Source organism: Xenia sp. Carnegie-2017, unplaced genomic scaffold (assembly GCF_021976095.1).
Source record: "Xenia sp. Carnegie-2017 unplaced genomic scaffold, XeniaSp_v1 HiC_scaffold_16, whole genome shotgun sequence".
NCBI classification, from domain to species: domain Eukaryota; kingdom Metazoa; phylum Cnidaria; class Anthozoa; order Malacalcyonacea; family Xeniidae; genus Xenia; species Xenia sp. Carnegie-2017.
Genome location: NW_025813469.1, coordinates 8,258,728 through 8,286,087, shown reverse-complemented (window position 1 = coordinate 8,286,087; position 27,360 = coordinate 8,258,728). Strand labels below are relative to the sequence as shown.

General features: G+C 37.0%; 2 protein-coding genes and 1 long non-coding RNA gene across 3 annotated transcripts in view; all 3 read right to left on the bottom strand.

Annotated features, from left to right (window-relative positions):
* Positions 1-2,637: 2,637 nt before the first annotated feature.
* LOC124435970 lies at positions 2,638-3,595 on the bottom strand. Its single transcript, XM_046985902.1, has 5 exons — positions 3,523-3,595; positions 3,309-3,465; positions 2,859-3,113; positions 2,690-2,772; positions 2,638-2,648 (listed from the first exon to the last, which is right to left on the bottom strand). Exons 1-5 carry the CDS (start codon positions 3,593-3,595, stop codon positions 2,638-2,640), a joined length of 579 nt encoding a protein of 192 aa, XP_046841858.1.
* A 743-nt stretch (positions 3,596-4,338) lies between these two features.
* LOC124435833 (NACHT, LRR and PYD domains-containing protein 12-like) overlaps positions 4,339-27,360 on the bottom strand; it is a 29,772-nt gene continuing 6,750 nt past the window's right edge. Inside the window, exons 2-4 of the mRNA XM_046985784.1 lie at positions 13,224-15,410; positions 6,000-6,439; positions 4,339-5,477 (exon numbers count right to left, since the gene is read on the bottom strand). Coding sequence (XP_046841740.1) covers positions 5,110-5,477; positions 6,000-6,439; positions 13,224-15,403 — 2,988 coding nt within the window. The 5' untranslated portion in view covers positions 15,404-15,410 and the 3' untranslated portion in view covers positions 4,339-5,109. The remainder of the gene's footprint in view (positions 5,478-5,999; positions 6,440-13,223; positions 15,411-27,360) is intronic.
* LOC124435838 lies at positions 9,449-10,310 on the bottom strand. Its single transcript, XR_006945174.1, has 2 exons — positions 10,149-10,310; positions 9,449-9,888 (listed from the first exon to the last, which is right to left on the bottom strand). It is a non-coding gene; the product is annotated as an uncharacterized LOC124435838 (long non-coding RNA).

The window sequence follows — 27,360 nt, the reverse complement described above, 5'->3', positions numbered from 1 at the left end:
TTGTTCACTTTATTTTTTAAAAAAAAACGTAAGCAGAATGTGTTGCTTTTACGCAAAAACAATGCCCACAAAATACCTTTTGTATTGCTCTAAAACTCTAAAATGGCATTTTCAAGGCTTTGAACTTCAAAATTTCTCAGGGGAGAATGCCTCAGACCCCCCCAGGTGCGGAGCGCCTCGACGTTTTATGAATGATGTTTGAAAAATCCTAGATCCGACCCAGATCACTATTGCTTTTGTCCTGTTAGACTTCCTTATTGTATTAGTTCAGCTACTGATGGACATTCAAATGCTTTGAGGAGGCGAGTGATTGGAAACCTGTTTTCAACTCTATTTTGCTTGACATTTATTTGTCGTATAGATGACTTGCTGTGTTCACGTTTTGCTGGCAGGCAGATTTGGTCAAGTGTTTTTAGGCAACACTAGTAACAATGCTTTACCTTCATTGCGATAAATATGCGAGACAGCTAAACGTAAACAAAGCAAGTCATCTCTGATCTTTTTTTGAAGTTAACCATCATCACGTGGCTTTTGAAATTCTCCATCATGCAAGTATGGTCATTTTGGGATTTTTCGTTTTTGAGGTTAGCTTTGATTGGGAATATTTGCAATCATTGAAGTCTTCGAGTATCTCTACTCATCAAGCTCAACCAGAAGCTCTACGCTTTTGACAAGCATTTTTTCGTCACAAACTCCATTTGCTACAAAAAATCTACTTGAATAAGTTTATTTTTTTCAGAGACAGCTGCATTTCAGTACTTCAATGCGGTTGATAATTTTTGTCTTTTTTTGATACTTAGGTCTTTGATGCTATTGTTGTCTGTGTTTCATTTGCATTAGATGTGGCATACAGGTATGGAAACCATTTGTGATACTTTATTATCACACAGATCACTCTTTTACAAGCAATGCTAATTCAATGCCATTGAGAGAGCTTTTCCCTCATGAAAAACTACATTATTTACAGCTCAAACAAAAAATACAAACATGGCTATAGAGTTTCCAGCTTATTTCATCTTTCAATTCTGATTAGTTAACCCTTAAAATAATCCCGATAGTGGTAGGCCCTAGAATGTGTTTGGATGCATCTAGCAACTAGTATGCACCCATGTATTATTGAGTGTAAGGTAGTAAAAGGCCCCTAGATATTACTGCAACTCCTCTAACACCCCCAGCTAGTAGTGTGCTATAATGTGTAATTGGCTTCCTAATTGTACCTGCTTAAAGTACTTATCTCACAATTTTTTTTTTGAATTTTCTGATTGAGGTAAAAAAATTATTGTAAAAGTTATTTTACAATTTTCTGATTGATGGCTTCGTTTATGAGATAAATGCGTTTCTTTTCTCAAAATCGGCAATAATGGAGAAAATTGCTGCGCGTTCAATTTGCTTGATGAGAGCCTGAATCGAGAAGTATGTGAAGTAACATAAGGACAGGAAGTTTTTCTGAAGTGTGACTTTTGCTATAATTTCTACTTTATTTACTACGGCTCTGCATCAAAATACCTGATAGATGTGCAGTTTTCGGCTATTCAAACCGAGCAAATTCTGCGGAAAGAATTTCTCTTCACCGTATACCATTTTACGGTGATGAGCGTCCTGAAGCGAAGCGAAGACGTAAAATCTGGGTGAATTTTGTTGCAAGAAAATGCGCTCAATGGACACCGACTAAGTATTGGGCTGTTTATTATTGTGATGGCAAAGAAATTTGGGCAAAGTTCAAATCTTTCCTGAGTCACATAGTAGACAAGCACACCAATTTGGATAATCCACTGTTTTCAAGTTGTTTTCATGGCCCTGGTATTAAACCAAGGGAATATTTGTTAGAAGGTTTGTGAAGGCATTATTTAAAGATAACTTCCCTAACAGTTTATCATCATTCTTTGTTGTAATGTTTAAGTTTCAGTTGCTCATGAAAAGCTTAGTGCTAAATTTTTAAACCCACAGCTGATAAAGTCAATTCACCAGGCTTCACCAGTTACTCAAACAAGTTGTTTGGAAATATTCCTTTCTGTCCTGAATCATTTTGCTCCAAAAATGATTCATTATTCCTATGTTGGAATGTATTGCAGGTGGGCGAAAATTTCCAATATGACAATGTAAGTTGTTGCTAAATGTGTTGCTTTGCATCATTTCATAGTATTGAATACGACAATAATTTCTTCTTAGAGTATGTGGATGAATTATTTGAGAGTGTGATGCTGTCAATAAAAGACAAAGACACATTATCAAATTCACAAAATCTTTTGAAAGAAATGTCCCCACCACCAATGAATGTCATGCTGCAAAAGCAACCCAGAGATGAGGTGTTACTAAAACAGGTCGGTTGAAAATGCATTGTGGTCAATGATGTCCCTCCCTCAATTCCAGGTAATTAATAATGATTATATAAGATGTTGTATCTAAACATGGTTTGAAAATCATTTTAAATAATAAAAATGTTTTTGTTTCATGCCAGCAGCTACCAGTGTGCCATTCAGCTGTCAGTCAAATGTGGCAGTTTCAAAAGAAAAAAGTCAGCCAAAATGTTTGACATGCAAGAAGCCAATGAAAGGACACAAACATGTGGCAGAGTGCCCAAAAAATAGGAAAACTTAATTTTCACATCACTCATTTATTTCATTTTTTTCGTACCCTCTAAATTCCAACTTTTTATCATTAAATTTTGATCTTATTGCATGGTATGCACATGCTGGTATGGGTCTTCTTTCTTCTCTTAAGCATCCATAAATCATAGATGTGAATTCTCTGTATGCAACACATCGTAAAAACCTGAATATAAAGCCAAATCATTACTAATGTGTCATAACACTAAAATATACTTAAATACTGGGAAATAACATAATATGCTATCATACATGTTTTCAGATCCTGTTTCTCTGTATCGTCTTTGTTCTCTGGTTTTGTATTTCCTAGCAGCCATTTTTAGCGACCACTTCTCCAAACAAACTGGTCTGAAACCTGGGTGTAGAGTGACACAACATGGAATAGTTGACAGATCTGCCAGAACCGACTGGTGTGTTAAGCTTTCAGCTACAGACTTTAGTTCTTGGCAGCACCAGGCCTCTAGAGGATTCTGAAGAAGTGTAACTTGACAAAAACCACACTTGCACCTGATCAATAAAGAAAATCACATTAAAAAATTGTAATCGAGCATCTTTTAACAATTTTTTATCCAAAAGTAAATAAAAAAAGCGATGGTAATCTTGAATAGAAAATTGCACGTTTATGTCTATATTTCATAACTTGAAACCTGAATTGAAATACATTTCATAAGTTGAATTAAAATTAGAAATTTTATTACTCACCAAGAACTCAACTCAACTGTGTGATCAAGTCTTTTTTGTAGCATTTCAAGTTGCTTTTTATGTTCATTTGACTTTTCCACGTAGTCTTCATACCATGCTTGTTCGGCCATTGGTTCATCAGCGTTTAGATAGGACTCGGACTCGCCGTGATTTTCATCTATTATATTATATTCCTAGTCATTAATGTTCCTTGTTTCATCTTCGATGACATAACCGGGAATATAATCATACTCCGAATCACATTGCGAACTATAAGAGCTTTCCGAATCAGAATTCAACTCCGCCATCTAATTGTTGATAACAAGCGCTTGACTTGTTCCTTAAGTTACGTCACAGAGACTTGATCCAGGCCCTATGCCAATTATCAACTTTTACTGTCAAATTTCATATTTGATCAATAATAATTCGAAAACAATGCAGCGCATGAAAAAATTGTAATATAAGTTTTAGATTACTTTTGAAGAAGCAATACGAAAATTCGAAAAAAAAAATTGTGAGATAAGCACTTTAAATAAAGTATTTTTTTCTGTGATAATGCTGATGTACAGGAAGCTGCTGGTCTTCTCATCTTCGTACGGCATTGGAAAATAGTCATTATTATAAACGGTCATTATTATTTTTGATTATCTTCAGGAAGCTGCATTTGTTGATTCTGTTTTCGTTAACAAAGAGTTTTTTTGATTTCCTAAAGTACTTGGTTGTTTAAAAGATCGCTCTATCTGTGAAAATTGAAATGGACCACAGAATATATAAATTCAAAGAAGAAATAGATCACTTGAAAATGCAAGTGTACAACTACAAGCTGAAATGTGAAGAACAAGAGGTACCGAACAAAATCTTTTTATTATCATTACTTGGATGATTGTCTTCTAAAAGATTCCTTTTGATATATTTGACTTATGAAGTGGTTAGAAACAAGACTTACAATCTTGTTTCTATGTATTTTAATTATTGGTTTTTTTTCTTTTACAGAAAGAGATGACCAAGCTTCAAATTGAACTTCAAAAAGATAAGAAAATATCAGTAAATCTTGACCAACCAAAACCTGATGATATATAATTAAAACACTATAAATATTTTCATTTTCATATAATACGTACATGCAATAAACTTATATTAAAGATGACTAATTTTTTAGAAGAATTTTTGTTGTCAGTCACACTTATATAGAAATGTATGAAAACTACATTTTAGTACAATGATGACCTTCAAAGAGGTTTTGTCTTAAACTTTCTACTCTTCGAATGATTTGTATGATTAATAGTGCGAATACGTTTATAAATATTTCGATTCAAAAGGACTTTTTACTGAGTACTTTCGTTTGTTCATGATTATTACTTAGATTTCACAAGATAATCAAGTAGTGACAACATCATTAAAGTTTATCATTGTTTGTTACAGTTCTTACTCTTTACAATAAATGTTGTATATATTAACAAAACAGTTGAGCAATATTAAAAAATGTTGTATAGGTTAACAAAACAGTTGAACAATATTAAAAAAAAACAAATAAATTAACAAATATGTTTACAAATCAAACTATACTTTTACTCTAAACATTAAATTAACATATAGCTAAGTAGACACATTTCAAAATTGTTTTTAAATCAAGGAACGTTTATATAAAAGGAAAGTCCAAGATGTATAAATTTTTTACTTACTTTTTCATAAAACATATGAAAGTTTATATAATAAACTTTAAATCAGGAAGTGGATTGGTTATAGATATGCATTAAGAGTTAGAGCTCGAATCCGAGTCAAAGTACTGTTCAATAAGTTAACACTTCTCCCTTTTCAATGCTTAACTAAGATATCTGAAACCTTCATCACCTAAATTTTTACCATTAACATACAATTCAGTAAGTGTACAATTCTCACTTTTCAATCCTTCACTAATATATTTAGCACCTTCATCACCTATAGTGTTACTATTAAGATACAAATTAGTAAGTTTACAATTCGCACTTTTCAATGCTTCACTAAGACATCTAGCACCTTCATCACCTATATTGTTACCCGCAATATACAATTTAGTTAGTTTACAATTTTCACTTTTCAATGCTTTACTAAGACATCTAGCACCTTCATCACCTATATTGTTACCTGCAATATGCAATTCAGTAAGTCTACAATTCTCACTTTTCAATCCTTCACTAAGATATTTAGCACCTTCATCACCTATAGTGTTACTATTAAAATACAAATTAGTAAGTTTACAATTCTCACTTTTCAATGCTTCACTAAGACATCTAGCACCTTCATCACCTATATTGTTACCCGCAATATGCAATTTAGTAAGTCTACTATTCCCACTTTTCAATCCTTCACTAAGATATTTAGCACCTTCATCACCTATAGTGTTACTATCAAAATACAATTTAGTAAGTCTACAATTCTCACTTTTCAATCCTTCAGTAAGATATTTAGCACCTTCATCACCTATAGTGTTACTATTAAGATACAAATTAGTAAGTTTACATTTCTCACTTTTCAATGCTTCACTAAGACATCTAGCACCTTCATCACCTATATTGTTACCCGCAATATGCAATTCAGTAAGTTTACAATTCTCAGTTTTTAATGCTTCACTAAGATATTTAGCACCTTCATTACCTATAGTGATACAAAATATATACAATTTAGTTAGTTTACAATTTTCACTTTTCAATGCTTCACTAAGATATTTAGCACCTTCATCATCTATATTGCTGTCTGACATTTCCAACTTAGTAAGTTTACAATTCTCACTTTTCAATGCTTCACTTAGATGCTTCGAAAAATAATTGCCTAAAGCACACATATAAAAACTTAAACGAATCAAATTTTTCGCTCCCTTATTTAACAAATAGTTTTTTATCGGAAGACAGCTATGATTATCAAGAAACTTGCAATCATGAAAAAAAAGACCTTTTATGTGTTCACATTGAGGAAGAAATTCAAACAATGCGTTTGAATCAACAGGCGTAAAAGAAACTCCATCAATTTTCGTTTGTTGAGAAAAATTCTTTAACTCTGTGCAAGCTGACCTTATGACATCTTTGTCCTGCAACTCGTATAGGCACTTTACTCCAAGAAAACCAAGAACTTTATCTCCAGTGTGTGAAAATATGTTTGAAATCCAGTTTTTAAGTCTACAAATTTAAAACAGAATGTTATTTTCAAGCAGGTTTTTTTGTTTAACAAAAGGTCGTAGGCTATGTAGCTAATGTTGCATGAGATGAATTCGATTTTCTAATGTAACAATTCAAAGTCCGTTTTAAACATCGCAATTTACATCTACTAAATGCATTCGAAATAGAAATGATGAAAAAAATCCTCATTTTCTTTTGTTCGAAACTCACGGCCTAAAAATCTGAAGCAATCATTTAGTAAACAAGTAAAGGATTAAAGTAGCCAGTAAAATTTTAAAAAACAAATTTTGTTCAACATATGGCGTGTTACAATGGAACTTTAGTATTTAAAAATAAATTGTTTTCTATAAAAATCATGGACACCGGTCTGACCAACTGAGCTATGAAGTCACACAGTTGTGAGCACGTCAATTTTGTTGGGTTCATGTTTTCTCATGAAAGGAATGTCATATGAAGAATGTTTTATGCACCGGAGAGAGAGAGAGGCTTTGACAAAAAGCACCGGAGAGAGAGAGAGGCTTTTTATGCACCGGAGAGAGGCTTTGATAAAAAGGCTTTCGGTTGAAAAAAAATTGAAGAGGATGCGCGTATTATATCTCTATACATTAATTAAACTTTTGATTTTTGAAATCTATATATATTTTTATCTTATATTGTTATTTAATGACTTAAAATTCTATTGTAAAAATATAAAATACAAACGTAATAAGCAGCATTTTAAAGTTCAAAGCTCATCGTCTTTGTCGCTTGTTTGGTGAGATGCATCATCAGAAAAATTGGCCCAGTTTGAGCATTTACAGTGTCCACAAAAACTGAACATTGTAATCCATGCTTTCGGACCGAGCATTTGAGTGTATCACATCCATTTTTGCAGTTACTGCGTATGATCTGCAAAAGGCTGTTTGCTGCTGCTGGAGGATTAGTCATTAGTGGAGTCAGTGTAGTTTCTCTTAACTTCCAACCCCATTTTTCAGCATCAATTTTGTTTTCTCACCAAAGCTGAACTTGACCGAACATGCGGTAACTGTGATATTTTGTAGCTGCAGACGTCAGAGAAAGTTTTTCGGCTTGATTTTTCTTCTCTTATGAGCTATATTTTCTTGGTAACGTATGTATTGCAGGTTGTGTATACTCTGTCCTACGTTCCATTGTACAGTATGACAAGTGCATGAAAATGTCAAAGCAATCAAATTCAACGTAGAAGATAAAAAAATATAGGTCAGTGTCATCTCTAAAAAGCATGGTAGATATTGATTTAGCAGAGTCAATTGTTGTTTTATCAATTAGTAAATCAGGGTCACCATTTGCATGATGTGTCTTGCAACCTTGTTCTCTTAGATAGCAACTTCAAGAAATATCTGCTTGTTCTTTTGGTTTGATAGGAAGAGATCTATTTTGAGACTAATCTTCATTTCTTCATTTAAAGATATCATTGGACCCGTCTTTCCTAATGACCTTCTCATCTGCGTCATCTGCTTGGTAGATGTGCTGTCTATACCCGTCAATTACAATAAAGGCTTTTCCATAGTTTTTGCTACGTAATGACAATATGAAATACATACTTCTCTGTAGGTTGCAGACGCTGGAGATGGCCAAGCTATTCTGTGCAAAAGTGCTCCCCTGTCTAAAACATATTGCCAGTCTTTTTCACTAACTGGGCTTTCTGCTTGGGTTTCATGAGAAAGTCTAGACCAAATGACATCAGCCAAAGCAGGCTAGTTAGATTGCAATAACATCAAAGAAGAATAAAAAAAAGGAAGAAGGATACGTATACATTTCATAGCGGAAGAGTGATAGGAGATCAACTTGTACCTACATATCACATATATTTACAGCAGATTTTGTTGCCAAAGTTACAGCATGGTTTTTTCTTTCGAACTGGTACTCGAAAAGCGACCCATCCTTCATTAAAGAAAGAATCTTTTTTCTTACAGTCTTTGCTATTATCCATTGACTCCAATTATGATATTTAATTCTTAATTGTGGGTCTCAAGAAAATGCTTTGTGCCCTTAAAGGCAGTAAAGACTTTAAGAGTATTCTTTTTCTCTCTCTCTCTTTTCTTGCATGACTAACATCTTTATCCTGTTCACCAGAACTATAGTTTATAACTGTGTACTCTAGCCTTAACCGACTGACTTCAGCATTGACAGGCCACGCCAGAAGCCATGTAAGCCGTTAATGCTTGGTAATACCTCACCCCCTTGTTAAAACACTGCTTAAGTTACGCCCAAGTTACGCATCAACATTTGTTCGATGATAAGGTATGTCGGGAAACCTGCCAGTATCTATTACTTCGTCTGACAACATTTAGCCCTGAATTAAAGCTTCCGTACACTTCAGGTTTATCTTCCTCCAGATAATTCGTTGTTTAATGATGTAAACTTGCACATTTAACGTACAGATTGTGCAAAGGTGCAGAAGAAAGGGAAGCATCTTGCCGATATACTGTAATCACAGATGCCACTTGCCTAATCACTCTGCTGTGACGAAAGCTCTAAGAATATTAACCATTTTCATATATTGTAGCCATACTGCTGAGGTACGTCTGCGCTCTTTGAGTACTGTTTTAGTTCTGATTACGTGTTGTGCAATCTATCCACAGTTCACTAGATTCCACTTCTTCACTTGAAATCTTTTTGTCCAGTGGCAGCTCAAAAAGAGAATGCGCTTCTGATAAAGTTTTGCCACCTGTTTTCAAAGTATAATTTAATAAAGATAAAACATTGCATCTAACTTTTAATTTTTCATACCAACCGAAAACGTCTATTTTACATCAATTTTCATGCTCTGAGCAGGAAATTTCTGAATCAAATCTTGCATTAATCATTTCACTTTTAATGCTCATTGCGTTGCTATATAAGAAGCCAAGAAACCTTTTCAATAAAATTTTGCAACAAACCAGTGTTCCTTAATTCAAAAATGAATTTGCGTCTAGGCCTTTTGTCTCCTCAAATTGTATTTTGCCCCACTCCTTGCTTGAGCTTTCTGTGACTTCTTGATTATTTTCATTGTCATTGAGAGAAACGTTATATTCTAAAATATTACATGATTACAATAATGCTACCTATATTATGGAAAACTGAATCAAAGCAATTTGTGCTCTGTAAAAGTTACGACCAAAGTTCATTTTAATTGATTTTTAATTTTTTTTCTAGTTGCTAGCCAAGTGCTTGCTTGATTCTAAAGTGAAGATTGTGTTGCAAATGACTTGTACTGTGTATTATTTCATCCAAAGACCAATAGGGCTTGTATTTTTAACAATGAAGTTATTTAATTTTTAAATGAAATTTACAGACTGGTTTCATGTATTCTATATTCTGTACATTCCACTGCATAAAATACACACATTTTAAAATTTAAATTGTTCTAAAAGTAGTTCTAAGAGATAGCAAACACCATAGTAAACGCCACGATGCATTTCGGCAGACTACTCCTTAGGTGTCAACGTCTGCTAAATGAAAATTTACAATTTACCAATATTTATAATGCCAAGAGAGAGTGTACGTCATTTCCAAAAGATGAGATGACGCTCAAAACAGGAATAAATTAAAAAATAGTCCTTTTGTCGGCAGAGGACGGGATTGGTTAACTTAATTAGAACAGCCTCCATGACACGTAACTGAAAAAATGAATGGCATTTTTTCATGATTCTAAAATTGTCGTCTGAATAAGAGTCAGCACAATGGGAGTTATTCAAGAGATGTTTACCTATCGTGGAGTCACATGAAACGAAATTACTTTTCTTACAATCCCGTTTTGGTTGTTGTCTTGAGGGGACTGATTGAAGTTGGTACATTTCTGGTTGAACTTGGTACATGCTGTTTGATCCTATCACCCAACCTTTGAGACGTTCAAACTACATAGCGAGCATCACACTCACATTTATATTCATAAATTACATTGCTTAAAAGTTGTTCCGGTTAAGATTCTTTTGGAGTGGGTGGTAGAATAGTTCTTTTCTAAATTATAAAGATAACATTGCACGCAAAAACAAATTCACTGTAATATTCTTAGTTTCCCTTTCAATATCATCAAAAGCCTTAACCATCTTTAGAAGTTTGATAAGCAAAGGGCACTTAGCTGGTCCAAAAGGCCTGTTCTGCTTATTTTATATGGATGAGAAAAGTTTAGCAAGCATTATTTCCACATCTTTTCTCATCCACAATGTAATGGCAGCCGTTAAATTTTCTGTATGCGCAAAGCAAACTGCGCGACATACTTACATCAACGGTTACCGACACAAGTTGCCCTTCTATGTATTCTCTATTCAATGTTCTCGTTTAAATTTTTAGATTTTTACACTGACCAATCATTGATGTTTTTGAAGCTGAGCCATGGAAAGCAGGGGCGAAACTTAAACGTGAAGTGGGGAATATTGGTTTATTCAGCTCTGCCCTGCTGATTTTTTGAAATTATAATCGCTAACAAAACAAATCAGTCAAGCAGTTATAATATATAAATATAAACCCCCCCCCCTTAACGTTCTAGTTTCGCTCATGACAGAGAGAGAGTTTTTTCTAACAGAAAAACTGAAAGACTATATATGTGCAATAACTTTAGGAAAATCCAAGTGATGTGGAGACTTTTGTGAGAATGTCAGTCATAAAGTAAATGGTTTGAACCCGGGAGTATCGTTACATGCTTGTAAATGATGATCGTACAGGTTAATAAAGTCCTGAGAAGGACTGTTTTTGTTGTTCTTGACTGACGTTTCGACACCTTAAGCCCGCCGCACACATGAGCTATTGGCAGAGCTTATAAATCCAACGAACCCAACGAAACGAACAACTCAGTGACAACAGCAACGATACCTTATATCAAAGGTACGTATGAGACTATCTCGCGTATCTTACGACCATACAACATACGTGTCGCACATAAACCAATCACAACGTTAAGACAAGTACTAACGAACATAAAGGACAAAGAACAACCCAACGAACGACAAGGTGCAGTTTACAAAATAAACTGCTCCGACTGCCACGCCTCCTATATCGGGGAAACTGGCAGGAACAAGAACATAAGACTTACTGAACACAAACGAGCTACTAACAAACAAGACAAAACTAATCACATTGCCGAACATCACCGAATCACAAAGCACAACATTGACTGGGACTCGGCAAAATGCATCACTTACAGTACTGACTATAGACAACGGCTTACATTGGAAAGTTGGTATACCAACTTGGAACGGACCCCCCTGAACAGATCACAGCAATTACCGGCACCTTACAAACGATATATTCACAATACAAACAAACGATCAACTACAAACATTACACTTCACACTAATTCACAATGACAATACACAAATTACACCCAAACATTACAACTAAAAACATCACACCTAAATCACACATCACAACTAAAAATAAACTATTTCTCTTCACACTAATCCACAATGACAATACACATTTCCTGTACACACAATACAATGACGTAAGAACCAGATAACAAATACGGCTAACCTGACGTTTACTCCTCATTTGACTCTGAAGATGACTAACGCTAAGGTTGTCGAAACGTCAGTCAACAACAACAAAAACAGTCCTTCTCTGGACTTTATTAACCTGGACGATCATCATTTACAAACATGTAATGTCAGTCATGTTATAAGGCCTAAAATCAATCTCTTATTTATCAAAGTATGTGATTTTTGGCTTGCAACCATCTGGCTACGCACGCAAATTTAAAAAACTTCAAAAATTCTTTTGGAAATTTTTTTAAATACATATAGCTTGGGTACTCTTTAGCAAACAGATGAGAACTCGTAATTAACAGTGTGGCAATAACTACAGCATATTGCAAAATAGTTTTTAGTAATTGTTTTCATTTCAGTTCTTCTTGTGCAGCTAGTGTTGATTATTGTTTTTATGATGGTGTGATGAATTGTTGTATGTAGCTAGTACAAAAAAATATCTCGTTTTTTTTTGTAAAAATTGCTTTGACGATGTATTTTGTACATACGATAGCAAGACTTCCGTGCATTCCAGACCTATTTAGACAAAATGAAAAACCCACACTTATATGATTTGGTCAAAATGTAAAAACTATTAATTAACTTCTTCACATTAACTGCCAAATATCTTAAACTAGCTTTTTGCTCTTGCTTTTATCTTAGTTCTCCCCAGGTGTCGTGATCTTTGTTTAGAGAATGAAAAGATAAATTGCTGTATGTAGTGTTCAGAAAATTTATTGCTTCTTTGCAAAAATGCTTGGAGAATGAACTTCATATGTATATGTCACCAAATATAATTGTACTTCCCCTGTTTTATATTATTATTATTGCGATTTTTATTGTTGTTATGAATTTTAAATTGTGGTATTTATAAAAGTGCTCGACAAATTTAAATAAACAATTTTAAACTTTGTATCGCGAATGCACCTCGCGCTATAAATTAAGTAAAATGCCTTAGCCCTTATACTTTCTTTAAATTGCGGCATCAATGATAACGGAGTTAGATTGAAAGAGCGAATTTAGTAAAAAAATGCAGAAAATTTGTTTTTAAACAGACAGACGCTTATGCAACTCAGCGACATTTTCAAAACTGTAACAATACTGTGCAGAAGTGCATTAAGTTATGCCATGTATAAATATGTGCCAGCTTTATATAAAACTGCTGCGATTTTTTATAACAATCCAGCAACAACTCTGTGCCTATGTAGTAAACGTAGTTAGTGTTCCTGCGCTTCCTGTTCAGCAGGACTAAGAACAGTGTAAACAAAACTCATCGAAGACAATAACCTAAACTTCACTAGAAACGAAAATAAATACCCTACCGTTCTTCAACATCTTCTATTGTTTTAGTATCTCTTATGCTGCCAGATTTCTTCATGTCTCCAATTAAACCAGCAACAAACTGTATCACCAAATGCCATTTAGGATCAGACGCATTATTATCCAAAAATTGTGGAATTTTGCTCCATTCGTCTACAATACATTGCGCAGCAAGAAACTCTTGAATGGTCAAATGTAGGAAACAGTACTGTAAGCGTGATGCATCTGGTATACGGTGAAATATACCACAATTTGCTACCTCATGAAAAGCACTATTACTTCTTTTTTCAAAAATCAAATTTCCTTCTTTAATTCCACGAACTGCAATATCTTTTATTTTGTCTATATCTTTCTTAAGCTTCGGCGGCAAAGGAATTATAAGATAATCATTTTCTCTTGGTATTTCACCTGACGTGCAAAGTGGATGATGCTTCCATAGCAAGACTTTGATTGCTCTGTTATATAACTCAGTGATGGTCTTTGGAATATCTTCAGCCTTACATGTCAAGCACTCTTTTAGGGTCAGACAAACAATGTAGCTATTCACAGGAATATAACACAAACTTTTAAGTTCAAGAGAAGAATCAATGTGCTCATAAATACTTTTGGCTGTATTCTCGTCTTTATTGCAAAACTTGTCAACATATTCTTTAATCTGATCTTCGAAAAAGCCCAAGATTTCCACAGTCCTGTCAAACTTTAAACATCCATATGCATCTTCAGCTGTGGGTCGTGATGTTACTAGAACAATGGCATCAGACAGCGTTTCACCTTCAACTAACTTTTTTATTAGTTTAAATACAGGGTTCTTTGTTTTATGGAGCTCTGAACGATTTAAAAATAATTCATCGAGTCCGTCGATTATAATGACAGTTTGTTTTGGATAAGTGATCATGAATTCGTAAACTTGAGAATAATGTTTATCTTTTAGTCCATCACACCGCTTTAACATTTCTTCGAGAGTATTGTCGCGAGTTTCAAGATCACGACATTTCACTAAAATAACAAGTTTATCTTGCCAAAATTCGTCTCGATTATTTTTCCATTCGTATATAAGTTTTTTAGTCAGCATAGTTTTACCAATACCCGGCCTTCCAATGACTAAAATAGAGCTTGGATACGACGTGCTCTGCTCACCGAGGATTGGCTTAAAAATCTCAGTTACTCTTGTTAGTTTTTTTGCATCATTCCTCATTTCGAGGTAAGAATGAAAGATTTCATGCCGATTAAAAGTTTCTGGGTAAGCATTCTTTACCTGTCTCTCTGCTTGTAGTATGACGTTGACATAAATATTATCAAGATTTCGCCACTCTTTGAACTCATCACCAAAGTTGTCGTGTATTACAAACACACTGTTTGAGTAAAGATCGTTTATATTTTCCTCCAACCATTTTTTAGGTTTTTGAAGCAGTACAAAATTCAAGTAAACTGTAAAAAATTCATCCTCTTTTTTAAAATACTTATCAGTCAAAGCCTTATACGTCAAGTAACACAGCTCTGAAATTGTTAGTGTTATTACAAAGAAATCGACAGATAAAACAGCATTAATGACGATTTCACTTTTATCAGCATTGGGATTTTCACAATCAATGGTAGAAATGGTTTGATGTAACAAGGAAATTTCTTTCATAGTTGGACGTCTTTTACAAGAGTATTTGATTGGAAACTTGGCATAGAAAAGTAATCCAATGAAGACAGACAATATGATGAGGCGAATCATCAAATGAACGATGTATATGTAAAATAAAGAAAAATTAAATGCAACGTTGTCAGATTGATGAGTTCCTTCGCTATATTCCCCAAGTAGAGGCTCACTTTGCTCGTTACTGTTTTCTTTTGGACTGTCATTATCATTATGTTCAACTCGACGCTTTACATAATATCCATAGACGATACTCCAAAATAAGACAATGCCAAAATTTAAAACTACCATAAGAAAAACAACATACTTAAAAGTTAAACCATCTTTGTATTGTCTGAAACATCTTGATTCAATGCTCTTTAAAAAAGAGCTTTCTTTCGTCTTTGATATGATCTCATTATGACAATTAAATGAACTATCAAAATATAAAATTAGTGAAATACTAGAAACAAAGATGCCAGCTGTACCAAAGAAAATCAATATTACTCTTCCAAACCAGTTAAAACTGCTCCATGGTATGTATTCAAGACACTTTTCCATTTGTATTCTTAAAAATAAGTATTAAATCGTCACATTACTTTGAATTCAAAACAAGACGCTAGCATTGGCGTTCAGTATCGTAGCCAGTTTGCAGATTTACTTCCGCTATGAAAATTTTGAAAGATTACCATTATTCATTTCTTTAAAAATCTACTGTTTTCATAGTCAGTGAGCACTAAAATATTTGCATAGCGAGAGTACAACGTTCGGCTGGCTACGACGCTACTGCTGGCGTTACCTATAGCTCTAGGTACAAAGTCGCATTGTATATACTTCATACAATAATCTATTTTGTGCCTAAATGACTATATTGCATTAAGATATAAATTAATTTTAGTAGACACATCTGATAATCAGATGTGTCTAATAAGTGTTGTTTTGTAATTAAATAAAGTGTACAATTGTGTTCTTTCGCTGTTGCGTATAACCAGCTAGAGCACTGAAGGAGGAAGGATATTCATGTACGTGTGCTCTACAATAATAAATTCTTTTACAAAGGTAGCTAGGACTCTGCGTTGGCCTCATAATTAATTTTACGTAATTGTGCCTCAGGCTACTGGTATTGGGTTAAATATCAAACAATTTGCTCTTTGTTTATGTAATAGCGTGGTTTTGAGTGCAATTTGGCATAAACATACACGAATGAGTTTTTCAAAGACTGCCATGCTCTTAACCAATCAGAATCGAGAACTTTTGCTCTCTATGTATACGCTTTTTTCAGACTGATTAAGCCGGTTTTCCACTTGCAAATTTTGGCGCCCAAAGCGATAATTTTCGAGTTGAAAAATTTCGTGCGACTGTGTATATTTGCTTTCTGCGTGTAACAATTAACTTAAAAAATGCAAAAAATCAATGCAAACTGGCTGAATCAAACAGTAACTACTTTACTACTTCGGAATAACGTGTTATGATTCCCATTGCAGCAAAGACGACCATAGCGACAAAGCAAACACAACAGTGGTTTTTTGTACGTCGTTTGTATGTTGTAACGGTAATGAAAAGAAGAATTTCATCTGCTCGTGAGAGAGCTTAGTATTTACGACATATAATATGCTTCCATAAGCATCGTTTGCTTCGTATTTCGTCCAAGCAATTGCTTTTTCAAACTTCTGTAAAGCATATTTGAGCGATGATATGGAAATTTGATCATTTCTTAAGCAAAAAACTCCCAACGTCCACCATTTTAAAAAGTACGGCAGACAAACGTGCATGCAAAAATCAAAAACCACTAAAAAATCTGATTGGCTATCAAATTATTTTGGCTGCGAAAAATTAAAAATCATAAGAACTCAAATTTTCGTGGAGGCGTGATGACGGCTTTGCCATTTGCATTGCGGTTAACAGTTCATGTTTTAAAAGCAGGAGGCCTTTTTGTTGTAAGTAAAGCCCCGCGTGCTTTTTAGTATATTTCTATTACAACAAAGTGACTTTTGTGACGCAATGTAATTATTTTAAGTGAGTATAAATCTGAATATGCCAATTAAGCTATCAACGGAGTTTTAATAAAACATGATACAGCTCCTGACAATGCAAATTGTAAAATACAAATTCAAATTAACGTGTTAAATTCGATGTTTTCTAAGCAACAAACTTCAATGGCAAACGGATAATTTGGATTGCCGTTTGCCGCAAATGCTAAACTAAAACTTTCTATTTGCGCAATACAAACAGCAATAAGAAAAGTACAAATATCATTAGAATATAATGCCCAATTCGACACGAGTTACAAGAAATCGTAATTTGAGCATAATTGAGAGAAGTGCAAGTCTTAAGGCCTGAAAGAAAGAGACGGCAAACTATACAAGATAATGGAAAACGTTTAGTCAGAGATACGGAGATGAAACTCCGAATGAGAATTTTATCTCCGTAAAAATCAGATAGTTTGTTTAATTAGAACTCAGGGAGTTGCTCTATTTTGCGTATGTTATATTTTTTGTTGGAATAAACATCCTCACAAATTCTTAAAAAGATTTACCGAAGGAAAAACAAAAATGTCTTCAATAAAGTCAACCTGGACGGGCGTTTATGTAAAAAAATCCACTCGACATGAACACAATATGCGCATTCATAATGTCAATAGTTCCCTACTTCCTAACTGAATGTAGCCTCCTCAAAACATTTGGCAGCCAAATTCACTTGCGCAATTTATAATTTGCGTTGATACGTGGCAAATTATTTCGTTTCACGGAATTTAAATCATTTTCAGAATATATTCTAATTGTTATCAAAACAGAGAAAAGCTTATAATTTTGGTTTTTGTTTATGTATTTACAATTGTATTGTTACATAATGTAAGGAGCAAGCTTACTATACACAACTCTTAGCATTTTATGGGAAAAATTAAATGTATTATATTTTCTCTCGGGTATGTGTATACTCGTACAGGAGTACGAAAAACGATAATTGAGCGGGGGACGTGGAGGAAGCACATATTCATATATGCATGTTATAATCTGTAGAAAACAATGAATTTAAAATACGGCATGTTATGCTTGTATGAATATTCTCCACAATTTACGATCTTTCTACGCCCATGCATCATGTTGTGATGTTTTTGCATTGATTCAAGATTTCTTAAATAAACATTACGAAGCGTTTTCCTTTCACTTCACCTTACGGTTGACCTATGTGTTACGTTTTAATAGGCAACTCAATCTTACGAAATATGGAATTCAAAAACAAAATCTAATTGTATCACACAAGAGAAAAAAGTTTTGAAAAAGACATCACCCAACGTCAAGTAGCATGCAGCAGAATTTCACGAAGCTTATGTTGTAAATTTTAATGTCAAATTATGTAGCGAGTGACTGTGTCTTATTATAGATCATAAGATATAACTGATCTTACTAAATTGATGTAAAAGACTTTAGTCATGTTAAAAGAGCGCTTCCTCACCGCAATGCGTCATTGCGGTAGGATGTAGGTAGAAACGAAATGGCAAAGTTGTAAGTCATATGTAAACGCCTAAAACCATTTTCGTATTTATGTATTTCATATTTATGTATAATTATACCTAAATATAGCTTGCAAGCGTTGGTTTGGAGTTAGAAAAAGTCGACGTTAGTGGTGTATGAAATGGCCATACAAATTTGATAAATTAGCAGTCGTATTGCAGAAGGCAATAAAGTTCGAAAACGCAGTTTAAGGATTGACTGTTGTCCGTAATCTTAACGAGATCAATTAAATTATTCCGTATTGCGAAGAATCAACGCTTGGTACTCCGTGACGTAAAAATCGTGCACAACCGCTGTAAGTATCATACCAAAGTGTTAAGTATAATTGTCAAAATACAGTCCCATCGTTCGAGTGAAGTTTGAGAACAGTGAACCAGCACTTCACACTGATTGTGCGAAACGTGGTCCTTCCAGCGGGATCTAGTAGCAGTATTCAAGAAGAACATATAAATGGGTTGCTCACGATGTCAGAGCTGAGAAGAAAGCGACTGTCAAGGAGTGGGCACAAATCGTACTCCACAAAAGTTGTGAACAAGGCGAGAAGTATGGTAAACGATATTGCGCCGTTAAGGAAAGTCGAACTGGAAAAAATGCGGCTTGTTCTCGCACAGAAATTAGATACAATTTCGAAGTTGGACGATGAGATTCAGAGCTTGTTAGAAAAAGATGAAGAGATTGCGGCAGATATTCACAGCTCATCGGAATGCAGTTGCAATGTTTTGGCCGCGCTGGCTGAAATCAACGAAGCCCTGAGCACGATAGATACAAACAAGCGAAATGAGGAACTTTTCAACACATCGGCAAGTACGGTATCCAGTGGAGCACGCTGCAGAGTAAAGCTGCCCAAATTGGTGAGAAAAATTCTCGGGCAAAAGACAAGATTAGCGTGAGCTCTGGGATTCTTTTGAAAGTTCAATTCACAACAACGACGGGTTGTCTTAGGTCGACAAATTCACCTATCTGAGGGCACTGGTGGACGAGCCGGCCAAGTCAGCAATTTCGTGTTTTGCCTTGACTTCGATCAACTATGCAGAAGCCCTGAAAATGCTAGAACGGAGATAAGGGAACAAATTGATTGTGCAAAGGGCACATGTGAATGATTTGATGAATGTAAAGCCTGTGTACAACGAGAATAATACGACGAGGCTGCGCAAGTTCTTTGATGCCGTGGAAACGAATTATCAAGGACTTGAGGCACTCGATGTAAAGGAGAAGACGTATTGCGAGATAGTCGTGTACAATCTTCTAACAAAAATACCGGACTCATTAAAACTGACAATTACCTTGGGAAGAGAGTATTTAGAGTGGGGCATGAAAGATTTTATCGACGCGTTGCAAGTCGAAATGGAGCTCCGGGAATGCCACAAATTATCAGTTAGGGAGAAGGACGAAGATCAACGAAGAAGACGATGGAAACCAAGAACAGTTAGCGGATTGTTTGCCAGCCGCAACAACCGATTGTTTTGTGATTTCTGCTGTGGGGACCACAAACACGAAGAGTGCAAGAAGGTAACCGGGTGGACAGAAAGTATGCAACTTCTTGGTAAGTTCAAAAGATGTTTTGTTTGTCTAAAAAAAGGTCATTTAGCAAAAGATCTTCGTGCACGTACTAAGTGTATTGTATGTCATTGAAGGTCATTATGTGTCTATATGTGACAAAGGAAAAAAAAGAACGAAGAGAAGACTGAAAAAAGAGTGTAAGCGCAGAAAAGACAGAGCAGGTAAATGGGTGTCCTACCAACTAAAAATGGGTGTCATTGAAAGGGTTGACGAGTCAGAACCGGGAATGAATGTTCATTATCTTCCCCATCAAGCGTTAATACGTAAAGAAGCCAAAACAACTAAGCTAAGAATAATGTATGATCCATCATCTAAGGAGGGTAAGAAAGGGACTTCTTTGAATGTCTGTCTTCATGTAGGACCATCATTAACACCGTTGTTGTTTGATATATTTATTAGATTTAGGGAGAACAGAGTGGCCTTGGTAGGAGACATAGAGAAAGAGTTTTTGAACGTAGAAGTAGACAAAGCAGACAGGGACTGTTTAAGATTTCTGTGGGTTATAGATGCGACTTATGCTAATTTAGAGGCTGTTGTTTACAGGTTTTGCAGAGTAGTGTTTGGATTAAATACCTCGCCAATTTGCAGAATCACATCCAGTGCTTGCTCAAAAATTGAATGAAAGATTTCACGTTGATGACTTAATTTCGGAGGGCAAAAGCGCACACGAAACGATCGATTTATATGAAAAGGCGAAATTTAGAATGTCTCAAGGCTGGTTTAAGTTAAGGAAATGGATGACAAATGACGCAAACGTGCGAGCGCATATAGAAGAGCGTGAATGCGAGAACAATGTCGTGCAGGCGTCAGATCCAGACGATGAAACATTCTCACAATGGAGTTTGGGAATCCAAAATAACGATGATTACGCAAAGATTTTAGGTATAGGCTGGGATTACGACAATGACCTGTTCATGTTTGACGTACTAAAGTTTGTAGGAGACTTGGGTGAAAAAAAGCCTACTAAACAAAACCTGCTGAGCGCACTAAGAAAGATATTTGATCCGTTAGGATTAATTAGCTGCGTAATAGTCTTGATGAAAAATCTTGTTTCAGCAGTTGTGCATAGAAAAGATTAATTGATTGATTGGGATTGCCACATAAGCGGCAAACACGCCAGTCTATACACAAAAAGCATTGAAGATCTAAACCGTGTTAAGAATATTAAGCTAAGTGGATGCATCTATAGTGGTGTGAAGGCCAAAATTCAATCTTGTGAACTTCACGGGTTTGGTGATGCAAACGAGAAAGGGTATTGCGCGCTAGTATATTTTGTTTGTCGCACGAGTGTTGGAGTCTTTGTGAAATTGTTAACAGCAAAAACTAGAGTTGCGCCGCTGAAGAAACTTACTATACCGCGCTTTGAACTAGCGTCCACGCTGATGTTAGCAAAGTTAATGGAATCTGTGCGGAAAGCTTTAGTAGGCAAAGTAGGGAAAATAGAGGCAAGGTACTGGTTAGATAGTATTACAGCATTATATTGGATTCAGAATCGCGGAGAGTGGAAACTGTTAGACATAGAGTAAATGAAATCTTAGCAATAACACAAAAGGAGAAGTGGGGACATTGTCCAGGAATGGAAAATCCCGCTGATTTAGGAAGGAGGGGAGTGTTTGCGTCGAAGCTACAAGAGTAATTAATTTGGTGGACAGGACCAAGGTGGCTGAGTAGCATAGAAAGAGAATGGCCGCAATCAGAGGTAGGCGTAACTGATGAGAATAAAGAAGAAGAAAAGCGAACGGCACTGTTAATAGTAGATACTAACGAAGAAATAGGTATTCAGAACGTGATCTCTATAGAGAGGTACAGTATGGTTGAGAAGTTATTTCGGGTAACGGCATGGGTCACACGATTTGTCAGGAATTTGATCGCTAGGATCAGAGGGAAACATGAAGATTTAACTTTTACGGAGTTAGGAAGTTAGGAGATAAGTAAAGCAGAAAAACTTTGGTAGAAGGCTTCACAAGACAGGCTGTGATGAACACTTGTTTTTTTTTGTTGTTTTTTTTGTTGTGGATTGCGTGCATTTCACGTGATTGACACTTTGGGATTATTACAGAAGGGGGGAGTTGTTGACATTAAAGATTCGAGATGTTGTTATTGAATAGTGAAGTAGTTTTCTTTTGGACGACTTTGTTGTACAATGAAATTTCAAGAATAAATAATTTAAACAAACGTAAATTTCAAAATTATGTGCTCGAGAATAAAACTAACGATTTTATCGTGCAACGTGCATGACATAGCGCACAACTTGGGGCGGCATTAACGAAATATAGTCGCTCATATTTCGCTTTTTACGAAAATGTCGACTGAAGAGAAGGAAAAACTGGAAAGGCTTCGTGCTAGAAGAGGACATTGCGGAGTGTGTACAAAACTCGAGAAAGAGTCAGTTGAATTGTTATCACAGCCACCACATGATGATCTTGTAGAACGTAGCGAAATCATCGCACAACAACTCGAAAGTAAACTAAAAATATTAAGTGAACTCGATGAAGAAATACTGAACGCGTGTGATGTTAATGAAATACAAGGTGAAGTCGAGGACTCGGCTGAAATTTCTGATAGAGTAATGAGTATGAAACAAAAAATCGAAAGGTATATTAAATGCGCGAAGAATGACAGTATCGTTGATACGAATGTCAACGATACCATATCGAACTCGAATTTGACGAACATGTCAAACCATAGCCAAAACGAAAGTATCGAGAATTCTAACGAAATATTGGCAAATGCGACAGAAAACTATTGTTTAATCAAAGGTTCAAGTAGTCTAGCGATGATTGAAATTGTAAACGAAGGAAATGTAACGAGTGACCACAGTACGACGACGGTTCATTTTAAGTCAAATATGCCAAAGCTTCCTAAATATGGTGGTAAGGTTACGGAGTGGAGTTCATTTTGGGATCTGTATGATTCTGCGATTCACAGTAATCCAAACATTGCGAAGGTAAACAAATTCAACTATCTGAAATCACTTCTCGAGAGAAACGCAGCGAGGGCCATTAAAGGTCTAACATTAACTAATGCAAATTACGACTCTGCTGTAGAAATCTTGAATGATCACTTTGGGAAAACCTAGCAAACCATAGCAGCTCACATGCATAAAATTTTAAAGATTCAAGCTTGTGCCAACGGTAGAACTAACCAAGTAAGATACATATACGATAAAGTAAGCGTTCATGTACGAGGATTATCGAGTCCTAGCGTTTCTTCTGAACAATATGGTAGTATGCTTAACCTGATTATCATGACTAAGGCCCAGTTCAAACGTCGCATTTTACATGCGCCGAATCAAATGCGAGAATTATGTGCATGTAAAATGCGACGTTTGAATCAATTAAATTCGACGTTGTCGAATATTCGACGAAAATTCGATGTTGATTCAAACGTCGCATTTTACATGAGCTGAGTTTAATGTATAATTTATTTTAAGATATTTCTAAGCAAAAATCAATTATTTCCATTCTAAGTGCCATGCGCAAAGTTGTAAAAACATGGCGGCAGCGAGTGATGGTAATGGCCCTTGTATTTCGTGCACAAGTTTAACAAAATACACTTGTTTAAAGTGCAAAAAATTTATATGTACAAGGAAAGTTTCCTCGAGATACACGAAATGTTTTTTTGAATCGAAGATCAGAATAAATACTCCAAACTTTCTTCCACCTGCCGGAATTTCTATCTTGTCTTCGACATGATCGATAACGAGGGCTACGTATGAAGACATTTTTTGACCAATTAACGGTAGAAAAACATGGGAAATTTGCAGAAGCTGCCGTCTCGTTTCTAATAGTTTATTTGCTGTTACATGCATCAATATTCGTCTTTTCCTATTAACACAAATCATATTTGAAATGCATAAACTCAACATTTTCCTGTTCGCCATTTTAGGAAATTAGTACAAGAAAATGAATAAACTATGAAAAAGTGGAAGCATAACTATAATAAGTGCGACTATTAAATTCGACGTCTGAATCAAACTACGCATAAAACTATTTTAGTCGACTAAAACTCAGAATTTATTCGGCGCATGTAAAATGTGACGTTTGAACCGGGCCTAAATTACCTAGTGACGTTCGTCTACAAATTTCCCGAAAATCGTCGGGAGAATTTATGAGTTGTTGATTACAATAAAAATTGAGATCGTGGCACGGGAGATAAGTGAAGGAATCAAGTCCACAACCACAGCATGGAAAAAGTTCTGGAGGTCAGCACTAAACACCCAGAATACCTACGGTGAATGTCTTTTCGACTCAAAATACTTCAGGTAAACACATTCAATGTGTTTATTGTAGAGCCATACTTTTCGGCATCGTGTGATAGAGTAATTCATGTGAATGATCGCAAGAGTATATTGAGGAGAGACAATCGTTGTCTTGTATGCCTGCGAATCGGGCATCTCAGTAAAACTTGCGAGTCAAAGAAGAAATGTAGACGTTGTCATGGGGCTCGTCATCAATCGATTTGTGAAGTGATTAAGTCAAGTTTCACGCCTCCTCAACAAAAGAATGCAAATGATCCCAAACTTTCCCCCACTGAAAACAACCGACCAGAAACCAAGGAAGGAAACAACGTTCACACAGCTACTATTATTGATGCAGATAATTACTTAACGACGAATACGGAAAAAACGCATAATCAAGTTTTTCTGCAATATCACATATGCCAATGGTGGGAATGGTTCCATTTCTGTACCTGTTCGCGTGCTTTTGGACAGCGGTAGCCAGCGCACTTACGTTACGAGTTCATTAAAAAACCGGCTTGGACTAGTTCCCATCAGAAAGGAAGTTGTTAACTTAAATACCTTTGGCAACCAACATTTTACAAAGCAAAAATGCGACTTGGTTCATTTGTCCCTGAAAGGAAAGAATGGAAATCGAATCATAACAGTTCTTTGCTTCCCAAATATTTGCTCTCTATTAACAACGACAATTGATCTCAATCATTATCTTCATCTGGGGTATAGGGGCTCGGAGGAGGGGTAGTACCTTTGGTGTCTGGATGCTGCACTCTACCTGGTAGGGTGGACGGGCATCACTGGTCACCACTTATCCCTAAATCTCTCACATGTGGCTCCAAGCGCCATGCCCCGGTACACCATCTCAGCAGGCGGGCTAAACCATGTGAGGGGGTGGTGTTTACACTGCACCACTGGGCGGACGAGCAGCGACAGGCAGCCAACGGCCAGGGAGTAGGTTCTACAGGAGTGACTCACAGACCAAGTGTAGCGGAAGGAAACCTGCTTCAAACCCATGAAGTGTCCAGACGTGCTGGAGTCTTTGGAGCGTGAAGACCCTGGGTCAACGTACGCCAGACCATCCAGCAGCCATGCTCCACCCATGGATAAATGGTCTCACTGCCTTGTGGGCATCTTCGGGAAAAGAAAAGGCTAAGGAGTAAACCTGACAGAATCCGGAGTGGGGCACCTAAGGCAGTCTGCTGAAATACCCTGTCATCTTTCTGGCAGCTCCTGCAGCCAAAGCGATTCCAAACTGTAACACTATGTGTTCCTTTGGACTACATCGTCTAGGCCGAGAGGGGAGTCTTGGAGTTTGGGCAGCACAAAACTTCCATACTACATGCTCAGGAATCAGTACGCCACACCCCACACACTGAAACGAAGCCCTGGGGCGATGGGCAAGTGGTGACGGTGGCAGGCACAGGATGGTGCTGGGAGCTGCTAGCCACAAACATGCACTCAGGCGGCCAAGGCGTATATTCGGTCGTTCTTCTCCCACTGAGGCAAGGGCGGAGTCCGGTAGCAACCTTGGTGACGGAGCAGCCCTATTTAGGGATAGCACTGCTCCCCCCCTTGGGGAGGGGTCTAGAAAAGGTGACCCAAACAAAGCTTGCCTCCTCACTCCCTGCCAGCATACCGCAGCTGGCTGGGCATCCAATCACGTGGTCGAAACCAAAACAACAAACGAAACTCCGACAGAAAAGCACGGAAAACTATGCAGTTTGTAGCATGGAATATAAGAACTTTGATGGACACCAAGAACAGCAAGAGACCAGAACGCATGACAGCAATTGTTGGCCACGAACAGTCGCGATATAACATCGACATCGCTGCCTTGAGCGAGACCAGACTTGCGGAAACAGGTGACCTGACAGAAGTTGGTGCTGGATACACGTTTTACTGGAGCGGCAAGGGGAAGGACGAGCCTAGAGAGGCTGGCGTGGGCTTTGCCATCCGTACAGCTCTTGTTAGCAAGCTTGAAACACTCCCGAAGGGAATCAGCGATAGACTCATGACCCTTCGCATCCCGCTAGCTGGCAACACCCACCTGATAGTCATCAGAGCCTACGCCCCAACGATGATGTATGATGATGAGGAGAAGGAAGCTTTCTATCAGCTTATCAGCGACACCCTCCACGCAACTCCGGGAGAGGACAAGGTGCTCCTGTTAGGCGACTTCAACGCCCGCGTTGGGATAGACAACACTGCATGGCCATCCGCAATGGGTCCCCACGGCATGGGAAATGTGAACTCCAACGGACTCCTTCTGCTGACTCTGTGCTCCGAGGAAGAGCTGACCATCACCAACACGCTCTTCGAACAGCCAGAGACCCACAAAGCAACCTGGATGCACCCCCGCTCTAAACATTGGCACTTGATTGACATCGTCATCACGAGACGCATTGACATCAGCGACATCCTGGTAACCCGAGCAATGAGAGAAGCAGACTGCTGGTCAGATCATGTTATGCTGCGTTGCAAAGCATCCTTCAGGATTGCAGACAAGCACAGGAAACAACCCAGCAGCGTGAAGAAAAAGCTTGATGTGATCAAGCTGAACAGCCCGCAAGTTCAACAAGCTCTCAGTGACGCCCTTTCCCAGAACCTGCAACAGGCAGTACATGCTGAAGGCAGTCCCGACTCAGAGTGGGCAATATTCAGAAACACAGTCTACAGCACTGCCGAAACGGTCCTTGGGCACCCCAAGAAAAAGCATCAAGACTGGTTTGACGACAACAACCAGGAGATTCTTGACCTCCTGGCAAGGAAAAGAGCAGCCCATGCATCCTGGCTGAGTGACAAGTCCTCAGTGCCTAAGCACGAACACTTCAAGAAGCTGAGAAATGAGGCCCAGATCGAGATCAGACAGATGAAGGATGCTTGGTGGGAGGCAAAAGCAGAAGAACTTCAGAGCTATGCAGATCAACACGCCACAAAGCTTTTCTTCAGCGGCCTGAAGTCAGTTTATGGACCTTCCCCCAGCACCATGACCCCAGTTCGAGCGGCTAATGGGAAATTGCTAACAGACAAGGCGCTTATCCTTGAGCGTTGGACCGCCCACTTCAGCCAGCTACTGAACAAGCCATCTTCCATTGACGAGCAGACACTCCAAGACCTGCCACAGCGACCTCTGATTCCCACCCTCGATGAGATACCAACGAGAGAGGAGATACTGAAGGCCATCAGCCAGCTTCCGACTGGTAAAG